We start from the raw sequence: 11,865 nt of genomic DNA, 5'->3' as shown, positions 1-11,865 counted from the left end.
TATGGAGCTCCCAGGCAGGATGGATGGATTAAACTGGTTTTAGTCCACAAAGAACAATCTGCTCTGTCTACATGGTGCTTGATGTCTGCCCATCTTATCAGAAATTACATTTGTCACTTGAAGTGGGACTAATTCATGAACAAATATCTGGAATGAAAATTACACTACATCTTTATATAACCTACATCACTGCAGTCATCACAGCCATCTCTCTTTACACGCATTCATTTTTCATGCTTTGTGTTACTTATTTTTGGATCGTGTAACTGCGCTTCGGCCTCTCTCTGTATCCAGTGGATGGCAGCAGCGAGGGGTATTCTGCTTGTTGTTGATGCTGAGGAAGCTTCTCCTCCACTTCTGCATCTAAAGAGACAAGCACGAACTTCCTGTGTGATCTCCGTTCAGCTGACTTCACCCTGGCTGCCTCTCTGGGAGGCTTACAGGCTGTGCAGTCTGGGGGATAGAGAGCCTTCTGTGGGCGGTGTACAGCTCGCAGAGACGCTTGGAATATTCTTGCAGAAGCATCAACAGAAGATCAGCAGCAGCAGCCATAAATGTGGATTGTTTACACCGGTCGGTCGAGCCGTTCCTGCTTCCCCGCCTCCCAGCGACTCCGAGCGGCCGACTGTGCTCAGCAGCGTAGCCGCAGATAGCGTCAGTGGAACGGGGCTGATGGCCCTGGTGCTCGGCCCGGCCTCCATCACCCTCAGCGTCTGCCCGTGAGACTCCTAGAGAGCTACAAAGCCACACCGCTACATCTAGTCGCCTCAAGTCCCGTGGGAAGAGCGGAGAAAGGAGAGGCGGAGCGGGGCTCAGCATCGCACCGTGCATGGTGCTGCGGTGTCGGAGGGAGTGGATGTGCAGCCAGAGCTGACCCAGAGATGGCTGTTCTCAAACTGGCCGACCAGGTAGGACCAGCTAGCCAGTTAGCTTAGCTTTCAGACCTGCAGAAGCACAGCATTTCTCCTTCTGTGTGGTAGGAAAGTGTTTCAGTAGCACATGTTGTGCTATTTAGTTTTATACAGCCTAGAAAATAATAAAATAGATTCCTTCCCTACAGATTGGGCACAGGACTCTATCAATAAATTAGCATAACACTAAAAAAAGAAAATGGCCTTATTATTTGTTGTAAATGTCGTTAAAATGGTGACAGCTCATCTGTGAGACACATTTCCTGTTCTGTTTCCTCCTGTAAGCTGTTAATGTCTTCAGTAACTACTGTGTTGAAGTCAAAGTACCCGAGTATTTCCCAGGGAAGGCCCCTAAGTTTGAAAACAATACTTTCAAGCTTTGTATTCTTGGACTTTGCTAAAAATAGACTTGCACAGTTCACAGTTGTAAGTTTGGATCACTGACTCTTTATGCATCCTCTCAGTGCAACCTGTCTGAATCAGGCTGCTTCAGCTCCTTCCTCTTTAAGGTCCCCTCCCTAAAAGTCCGCCTTCAAACCCATTGGCCAGTTTCTGAAATGCTGCAGAGTAGTAACACTCAGCCCATGTAAATTGTATTGCTTCTACTTCTGGGCCATCTTTTGCCCATGAGATTGATTTATCATCATTTCATTTAAAATCTTTTAAAAACACTCATATAAAATGTGCATTTTGGTGCACACAGTATAGTGTAATTAATCTGTAACTGACTTATTAAACTTGCTTCTTGGTAAAAATGAACAAAAGCCAAGTATGTCTTTTGTTCTTATAGATCCTGCTTTTCTTCTTATATAGTGCTTTTCTACTCTGTTCAGTGGTAAACTGTGAATTAATGAACTAGCTGATAATCAGAAGCTATTGTGCTCTGTAATTAAACCGCAAAATTTAAAGTTGTCTTTGAAAAAGCTAAAATCTTCGTTCAGTGGGTATTGTTTTAAAAATTTTCTTAAAGAAATTCTTTTTCTGTTTATTGACTGATTGTTTCACCTTGAACATGTCGAAGAGGAGCTTAGAGAATATTTTATTTTGAAGGTGATTTAATCAGACAATTTTTATGTAGAATTCTGGCTGAAATATTTACTTGATGAATTATTCAGTATAATATTAAAATGATTTTAACCTGTCCATTTTTTTGAAACTCAATTTTTCAACCACAGTGTTTCTTTTTTTTTCTTTTTTCTTTGAATTTAAAGTACACAGACTAAATTTGAGGTTTGAATTATTAGTTGAAGTCATTCACAGCTGTCAGTTTGGCTCTTGTTAATTTCAAGATATCAACAAATCGAGCAAATTCTTTTAGTCTTAAATTAAACAAACAACATATGAAACAAAAATAAAGCAAAACAAAACAAACATACATAAATCAAAAACAAGAAATAAGCAAACCCCACCACAGTATAGTTTCTTTCATATGAAAAATACAGAATGTGTAACTTTGCAGATTCACAAGTTATGGAAAAACAAACAAAAAAACCCCCAAAAAGAACTGAAACAGCATTTCCAGCAACATTACCGTCCTGGGTTAACCCTGTTTTCTTCATTCTTATATTTATTTAAAATTAGGTTTTTATATTTTAATTTAAACTGGTTTATGTTTTTACTTTCTTTTCTGTTAGACTGTTCCATAATTTAACTCCTGCAATTGAGATAGACGTAGTTTTTAAAGTTGTTCTAGCACTTTGTATTTTTAAATTCCATTTCCCTCTTAAGTTATACCCACTTTCTCTTTCTATGAACAATTTACAGATTTCTTTTGGAAGCAATTTATTTCTTACTTTATACATTATTTGCGCTGTTTTAAGCTGCACCAAGCCTTGGAATTTAATAGCTTGCATTTTGACAAAGAGTGCATTTGTATGGTCCCTGTACCTGTGCCCCACAATGAAAATGTTAGAAATGCTTACTGGCTGTATGTCAGCAGTGCTGTCATGTTTCAGATTCCTTGTGAAGGACCTCCAAAATGACCTCCAACTCCAAAAATTTAAATTGTCCCAAGGAGACATACTTGACATGATGTGTACAGTACTCTTCAGCAGAGGTTGAAAAATAAGAATTTTTATTTAAACAAGTCATAAACAAGCAGCCCTAAAGGTGTTCAGAGAAATATAAATTTGAACATTTACATTTGAAACTCGGGCACAGTCTGCGACTGTTATGTTACTTTACAGTCACACACTGGTTAAAAAGTACAATTAGACAAACTGCTACAAAAAGAATCACAAACGTGACAAAGAAACATTTAAAGGCTACAAAGAAACTTGTAACAGCTACAGGACACAATATTGCTACAAAGAGACACTTACTGGCTACAAAGAGATAGTTGTTGATAACAAAGACACACAATAGCTACAAATAGACAAATGATGGCTGCACATAGACAACCAGCTACATATGGGCAGAAAATGAAGAGATACACAGTGACTACAAAGATCTCTCTGTGGGCAGCAGCACAGATACACACCTCTCTGAGCAGATGTGAGCATGGAAGTGTAAAAGTACGTGATTTTGTAAATAAAAATTCAAAAGCAACACCGCCTATTAAAACAGGACTTTGAGAATCACGACCCTCAGAGGTCCTTCCTAATCTCACATTAAGATTTTTTTTCAACGTTAACCGACTCAGCATCTCTCTGCAGAGCTCTCATGTGGCCATGTGAGATATGTCTTGAGGGAAGCAAGAGCTGCTGTCAGAGTGTGTGTGTGTGTGTGTGTGTGTGTCTGTGTGTATGACCTAGAAGTGTAGCACTTCCTGTTATTTTCAGACATGCTGATGATGCCTGATAACTGGATGCCTCAGACTTTTTTCTTTTCATCCCGGGCTTATCAACAGCGGGTACCATAACAATCCCACTGCTGTAACGTCTCTTTTAACTTGTCATCTGCTGGATTGATTCCGAGGTTGACGTCATGTCTAAAATTCCTCGGATGTGTTTGTGAATAAACATCAACTTTTTTTTTTCTCTCTCGTTTTTTGTGCGTGCGTGGAAATGAAAGACTCTGTGGGGTAAAAAAAAAACTCATCGCAGAACGCAAAGGAAGTACAGGAAGTCGTTGACTTCTGACTTTGTGCCAAAGCACAGTTATGTGTCTGTTGTAGATGTGCACACGATTTGAAGCAGGTGAAACATTGAGACCTCTTTAAAAATGACTGCAAACAGAAGTAAATGGGAACGATTTTGTCCTTTTCAAATACGTAATTGTTCGTGTTAAACTCAACTTTCAAAACGTTCTCAACTTTCTTTATAATTAGCCCCAAACCATAGGATTGTCTTTACAAAGCTGAATAGTGGATCGTGTTCAGGAAATTACAAGGAACGTTTCCAGGTAATTACAAGGACAAAACGAAACTTGTTACGCTTTCACTGTTTGAGGAAGTCTGAAGTGTGCCACTGAGCCTGAGGAGAAGAGACTGAGCCAGTATGAGGCCTGTTACCTCAGGCATCAGCGGAAATTAAGGCATTGTTGCAGAGCACATATATTTCAGATTAGCCTGCTAGTGTGTTTGGAGGATGCCAGTGGAATGAAAACATTGGTAATCAGATGCAGGATGTTTGTGCAGTATAAGGTGGAGAGAGGATTGTCCTGCACCGGCCCAGAACCTCAGGTTCTAATAGCTGGTTCCACTCGGTTCTTGTTCATGATTAGTAAAATCAGTGTTCAGAAATTCCCCCAAAAAACACATGTACTGAATGCTAATGACCCAGCTTGCTTTTAGAAGCAGCACTCCATTAGCTTAAACAGGATAGCATAAGCCAAAACATGTTAATGGTAGCTGATTGATGAATCTAAACTGGACTACATTAGTACATTAGTGAATGTATGCATATTGGTGTTTGTGAGATTTGAATGTCACAGTTCACATGCAGCAAAAGCTACTTAAAAAGTTAGAAGCAGCTTCCAGGTCACCTTATGAACTGTAGCTGAGTTAGCCAGACACAATGTCACCCATTGATTGGTGAAATCTGTTTCGACGTCTCAAGATTAGTGTTTCTGCTGTTGCAAAGAAATGGACGTACCGAGGATGAGCAGGTTTGACTGTGAAATTGCGTGCTCATTGGTTAATGACTCCTTATTGACAGCTTGTTACCCATGAGTGTGCGGTGTCTTCCCATGGATAATCCTCGATTTTGAATCATGGTACGAACAAGATTTTCAAAAGAGATCTTTTTCATCAGTATGATCAAAAATGAGTGAGTGAGGTATTTTCTTGTAGACTTCTATAAGACTGGAAGTCGTCTTGCAACCACGTCTTTGGCCTTCACGTGGAATTTAGGTTTAAGGAACTTTTATCTTGGCTTCATTTTTGCACCAACAAATAAAGCTCAGTGAATTTCCACGTCTTCTGCTGTTTGTGGCCCAAACAGGGTTCTATTAATTACTGATTTAGACCAAAGAAAAATAAGGTCAGGTGCTTTCATAAATGTTAAGCTAACATTAGCCTTTGGCAGCATTGCTACTCCACAAACAACAATGGCTCCTGACTAGTTACTAGTGTTAAAAACATCTCCCGCATCCCTATGAACTGTTGTTAAATCCAGGCTTTGTAGAGGATTACACCAGGTGTAGATGTCATAAAACAGTAACATTTAAAGAGATCAACATTGTCTTTTGTTTTTAATTTCAGTGAATGGAGAACCTTTAATGTATTTATTACAGAGTCATATGTGTTCTGCAGTCTCATTGGTTGCACACCTCAAAGTTGAGTTGGTTTATATTGGGACATGCCTACTTCAAGGCACTAGTGGTTTTGTTTTTTTGCCAGTAGTCACTTGAAACTGCTGAACGTCACTGACTTTCTTTGGTCTGTAGTCACCACACCGCTGCAAATCTTTCCTTCCTTGACAGTACTTGTATTTTTTGACTTTTGTTCCTCTTTAACTTATCCCTCATCCTCTACCCATTTGCTAAATATCCCCATACGTGATCCTTGCGTCTGTATACCAGTAAGTTTAAATACGTCTGGAAAAAAGGGCTGAAAATAACTTCTGTGCTGATTTCATTACATAACATTTTCCAAGTGAGTTGAGAACATGACCTTTTTAGGGACAGAATAGTCATTAACAGAAATCAGCACATACTTGGAAAAAAGTAGTAAAAATATTCATCAGCTTTCAGAGTTACTGCAAAAACTTTCTCCTAGTAGCTCTTGTGTGAGCATGTGTTCGATTTCTCTGATTTATAGAGTTTGGGCCTTTTAAACAGTTGACATACTTGAACTTTAGAATAGAAGAAGTGTGACTTTTATTTAAAATATATAATTATTAGATCCTTAACACAAAAAGTCATATGTTATGGCCAAATATGTTTGGCTGTTACCGGCTGGCTGACACTGCACGTTGAAGAGCATTTTCTCAACGTTATTGGTTACTAACGGGATGTTGGTCACATTGGTTCTGCCTTAAGGCTAATGGGAAGTGTGTGTGTGTGTGTGTGTGTGTGTGTGTTTGCGTGCGTGAATGTGTGCAAGCTGCAATAATGAGCTCCTGTGTTTGAAATAGCCTGTGGGGATGATATACCAGGAAGACTAGTGCAGAAAGCCAAGTCCTGATGTCATTTCCTGTCTAAACCTGTCTTCCTCAAGCTTCACTGCATTTCTCACTTAACATTTCTCTGAGTTATTGGATTTATTTACTAGAGTTCCCAACAGAGGACACTAGCTTTTCTACTAAGGTATTCCCCTGACACATCCTATGAATCGTTGCCTTCTTGTGGTAGTACCAGCCAACTCCTGAGAGATGCCAGCTGAGTGTTTTTGTTACAGCCACTAAGCATCGAGCTAAATATGCCTATAATCCTGACTCCATCACTGCAACTTTGTGAGTGTGGGAACGAGCATAGATGAGCTCATTTGCATTATTGTGTGACTCTGTCGGTGTTACACATTAGATCTGATCTGAACTAGCAGCTTTAAACATTAGTGTGGTAGAAAAGCAACTCCTGTGTACTGCAAGTAAAAGTAACAGCTACAGTCCTGCGACATGCTGTGCACACGTGTCTGCCTTCACTCTCAGCAGTGAGTGAGATGATGGATGCTGCAGCAAAATTACATTCAGGGGAATGAAACAGTCAGATGAGGAAGAAGTGTTGTGGCATGCTGTATTTTTTAAAGCAGAAGTGAAAAACTTCTCTGTGGTTGGTTCCTCTCTCAGGTTTCTGAGAAGGAGAGACTGTGTAACAGGAAGTGAGGCAGGAGTAGCAGAAACGCACAGGAAGTGAAGTGAGGCCTCCCTCTGCTCAGCCTGGTTCATAAATAACACAATGAGCACAATCTACACATCATCTACATTTCGCTTTCAATTTTGCAAATTTTTAAATTGAGACATTTTGACTATATTTGTAATTGTGTTTTTAGTATTTTTTTTTAACCTCTTAAGCACCAAGCCTAACTGATCTCCTGCCTTTTGCCCCTGTATCAGGGGGCGTTGGGGCTTAAGAGGTTAAGTAAAGGAGCTATATCTGTTTGTTTTTCACGTTTTCAAATGGGAGCATTTGCTGTTGTCTTTAAAAAAATCATTTTCTAAAAACTGGTAGTCCTTAGCATCCTGTTACTCTTGTTCCCCAATACAAATTTGCCGCCTTCAGAATATTAATAATTTATAAAAATAACAATAAAGAAACATATTTAGATATTAATGCTTAAAATTTTTTGTAATGATATTAACCTGCTACTGATGTTGCTATGACAATGATATCATAGCAACATAACATACTAGCCTAAAAAAAAGAATAGTTAGCTCCTTTGCTAGCCTGAACAAGCTAACATCACCTGCTATTTTAGCCCAAATAGTATAACACCAGTGATAATGACTTTATTTTGTTTAGGTTATTGTACATTAGATACAATAACCTAAACAAAATAAAGCTAGCTGATAATTTAATAGATTAAGCAGAATGAGATAAACTGAACCTAAACTGGGTACATTACCTGCAATCCTCATAGGCTAAAGTAGAAAATAGAGGTACAGTTTTAAAAAGTCATGAGTTTATATAATGTCAGCGCATAGATCATGATTGTGTTTCAGAATTTAATCCATGCTTGTTTCAAAACAGGTTAATCGTTAACAGAAATGTAATCAGGAAAAATGATATTCCCATACTTTGCTTCCAAAGAACCAGAACTTGTTCTAATTTGTCAGAATCTTCCTTTTCAGGGTTTGCCTTTGGACATTGGCTGCTGTTTCACTCGTGACAATTTTGATTGTTAAATTTATTTATTTATTTAATACAAACATTTAAAGAACATATTTGGCTTTAATACTGTTTAGCAAAACCTGCATGAACCTGAACCTAAAAACTGGCCTTTAAGTCCGCCACATGTTGTCCCAGTTTTCTGTGTTTTTGCATTCTTCAAAAGCCTCTGATATCTGCTGTTTGGGCCTGTATTTACCTCACCTCTCTCATCCTGAAAAGAATAATAGGGGCATCGGAGACACTGAGCCCTTTTTTATTTTTGTGATGTGTATCTACCAAAAATTTTCCACACTAGTTTCTCTGTCTCACAGAGAAACGGGAGATATAAGAAGTAAGGGAAGGCCTGCATTTCTTTTGTGTACAGTCTGCAGTTTTTGTACACGCTGCAGCTTTAAGTACTGCACACATAGGCAGCACTTCATACCGTGGGAAGGATCATAGCCTTTTGTAACGTCCGTAGTGGTCACGTGACTGTTCTTTCTCGTCCCCACAGCCTCCTCTCATCCAGGCAATCTTCAGTGGAGATTCTGAAGAGATCCGTATGCTCATATACAAGTCTGAAGACATCAATGCTCTGGTATGGTCACATGTACACCAAACAGGCATTCTGTCTCTGTGCATGTGACACACTCACCTATTCATATTTTCCACAGAGCAGATGGTTTGTATTCACAAATAAACTGTATGCAGGTACTTACCTCACTGGCTGCTGCTGTGAAGTGGAGGAAGAGTGAGCTTTTTTTTTTTTTTTAGCTCTTGGTTTCTACATTTATACACATGACAGATGTGTATAAGTGACACATGATAAAAAGTTCACCCTGCATGTGCTGAATTTATAAAGAATATCAATCTAATTTACGTGGTTTCACCATAACTCTGTTCATCCAGGACACAAATATTCACACAAAGCACTTGTGTTCTCGCCATCGTCTGTAAGCGTGCATGTTTTAGTGCAGAAAAAGTTTCCTTTGCCCAAAGTCAGCTTTTAGGGAAATAAAACTGGACTCGGTGGCAACCACCTTTTTCTTCGTTCCAACCCCCACTTCCTGTTTTAGAATGAGGGAATTAGGGCTCCGAGTTAAGAATCAGTAAAATCAGAGTTCAGGGTGAGTGTTTATTTACACATCTGCTCATATGGGTATAAATACACAACACATGTCGGGGCTGTCCTCTCTGCTTATGTCAGCCCACTCAGCCAGTGTGATGGGCATTTATTCAATGAGACGCCCTGAGCACGAGGTCACTGATCCTCTACTCATCTGTGACCTCATACCAGCTGCATGAATGGAAATAGCGCTGGATTTAAATACTTATAGATTTGGTTATCAGATCCATCTGTTGATGGTACGCTGTATGTTTGGTAAATGTAAACAGAGGCTTTTGTGTTTACAGGAAAACTCCACAGAGCGCTCTAAATGTTGCTGTGCAGACTGGCTTTGCCTTCGAGAAAAATGCAGAACAACTGCAAGCATGTACAAAAGAGCCACACATAGACAAAAAACACCCCCAAAGAAACATAAAGACACATATAACTGTCACACAGAGACACAGAAACGACCACAAAGGGGCAACCCCCCCCACGACAACAACCACAGAGACTCGATCAAACAGCCGCAAAGTCATACAAGCAGATAACAGAAACCATCACAGAGGGAAAATTGCCAGAAGACAATTAGGACTGTAACTGTGTGACATGTGCTCATATGTGGGAGGGTCACTTGTCTCATAACGCACCACTGTTCCTCCATCAGGATGCAGAGAAGCGCACTCCGCTGCATGCAGCAGCCTTCCTGGGCGATGGCGAGATCACCGAACTCCTCATCCTCTCGGGTAAAACACGCCACGTCTTTCTTGCAGATTTCAGCTGTTTTTGTTGTTGTTTTTTATTGAATGAATGTAGATGTGGAGCTTTATGACATTTAAAGCATCCCAGATAAAATACAGTTAGCTCGTGTCCAATTTAAAAACAAACACACAAACAAACCCCTACATTGTTTTGATAATATTAAATTGGCTAAAACTTTACGTAGCCCGGCCACTAGCGTCCTGACTGTCGCCCTCAATATGCTTCATCATTTTCTGGTGAAAGTAATCATCGTATGGATGCATCTAAGGCTCATGTTAGTTGATGGAAGTGGAAGGCTTGTGTTTCCTGGAGCTGTGAGGAAATTTCCAGAGTGCTTTGTAAACGTGAAGTTACATCTTTTTCGTGTTTGCCATGCTGTGTTTCTGCTCTGCAGGGGCACGTGTCAACGCCAAAGATAACATGTGGCTGACCCCTCTCCATCGCGCTGTTGCATCTCGGAGTGAGGTGAAAACACACACACACACACACACAGGCAGTGCAGTCAGGGAACCTCGGTGTGTTTTACATGAAAGCAGACAGATGACTTTTCTTTTCAGGTCTCAACCAGAACTCACGCTGTTCTCCATCTTAAGGAATCTGGGTTACAGCAGTTCATTGGCTGCATAACTCCCAGTATCCATACTGGTAATTCATCATAGCAGGACTAGCTGAAGGATCCACTGGCTGTGTGCCCATTTATAGATACCAAGTATCATGGGTTTATATGTACACGTTAAGAGTGGTTAGAGTTTTAGCAAGCTCTTGCTTATTAGACTGTATGTATTTATGTGACAGATTAACTTTATTTTCAAATTCTGATCACTGTCTTTACATTTAAGTGCAAGATATTCCAACTGTTCAGAAGTCTTGATCCACCCCTCATTTCTTTGCCAGGGAAATGGGAAGTTGAAACATGACCAAACAACCAGGGAAATATAGTTTGTAAGGATAAAGCAGAGTTTGTACAATTCTTACAAGGCTGAAAGTCAATGTCTGGAATGAACATCCTAATTCACCAACATAGCCTGAGCTCTCTTTGGCAAGCTTCTGGGGTTGGCTGTAGCTCAGGTGGTAGAGCAGGTCAGGGGTTCGATCCCAGTCTGCTCCAGTCTGCATGCCAAATATCCCTGAGCAAGATGCTAACGCCGATGCATCCATCGGAGTATGAATGCATATGAATGTTAGATAGTAAGCACAGGAATGACAATGACGAGGGCCGGTATCCTGAAGTGTTTCCATGTGTCCCTGCTGCAACACACCTGACACCTAACCCTACTCAAGTATATTTAAATAAAAGTGCAAGTTTTAAAGAAAAAATGTATTTCTAAAAGTACTTTTATTGCACCTTATTCATTCACTCAGGAGCTGCTGTGACATGAATCAAATGGCTGAATTGCCACCTGCAGTCCAGTTCTATACAGTCTTTCTAACGACCAACTAATATTATTTAGCTGTGTTGCAGCAGGGACACATGGAAAAGTTACAGGACGCCGGCCCTCGAGGAGTTCGACACCAAAAGTACTCAAGTGAATGTACAAGTTGTGTAAAGTGCTTTGAGTACTCAGAGTAGAACAGAATAATCCTTTAATTGTCCCACAAGGGGAAATTTGGCTGTAACAGCAGCCAGAAAGACACATATACAAACAAACAGTACACAGGACACAGAACAGAAACATACGCAATTTTTCTTACATATTTAGATTAAGGATATTGGTTACTATAAACAGAGTACTGTACTATTATTAAGTGAAATAAAAATAACTACAGATAAGAGGTAAAGCAGGTTGTAGTGCGAATTGGTTGATTAAATTATTGCAGTTACAGCGCAGATGTAAACATCTGTTTGTTGGGAGCAGTTTTGATTGTACAGTCTGACAGCTGCAGGGAGGAAGGACCTGC

The 11,865-nt window shown here is 39.9% G+C and overlaps 1 protein-coding gene across 2 annotated transcripts in view; it reads left to right on the top strand.

Moving 5' to 3' along the window:
* Window positions 1–314: 314 nt before the first annotated feature.
* ankrd44 (ankyrin repeat domain 44) overlaps window positions 315–11,865 on the top strand; it is a 33,288-nt gene continuing 21,737 nt past the window's right edge. Inside the window, exons 1-4 of one of the 2 annotated variants that reach the window (XM_013914176.1) lie at window positions 315–908; window positions 8,614–8,697; window positions 9,872–9,950; window positions 10,361–10,431. In XM_013914176.1, the coding sequence (XP_013769630.1) occupies window positions 882–908; window positions 8,614–8,697; window positions 9,872–9,950; window positions 10,361–10,431 (261 nt within the window). In that variant the 5' untranslated portion in view covers window positions 315–881. Of the gene's footprint in view, window positions 909–7,666; window positions 7,889–8,613; window positions 8,698–9,871; window positions 9,951–10,360; window positions 10,432–11,865 lie in introns of those variants that run through there. The other variant, XM_013914177.1, reaches the window with a different exon arrangement.

Source organism: Pundamilia nyererei, unplaced genomic scaffold (genome assembly GCF_000239375.1).
Source record: "Pundamilia nyererei isolate P.nyererei 1_Seehausen unplaced genomic scaffold, PunNye1.0 scaffold00176, whole genome shotgun sequence".
Classification (NCBI taxonomy): Eukaryota; Metazoa; Chordata; class Actinopteri; order Cichliformes; family Cichlidae; genus Pundamilia; species Pundamilia nyererei.
This window is presented reverse-complemented; position numbering and strand designations above follow the sequence as displayed.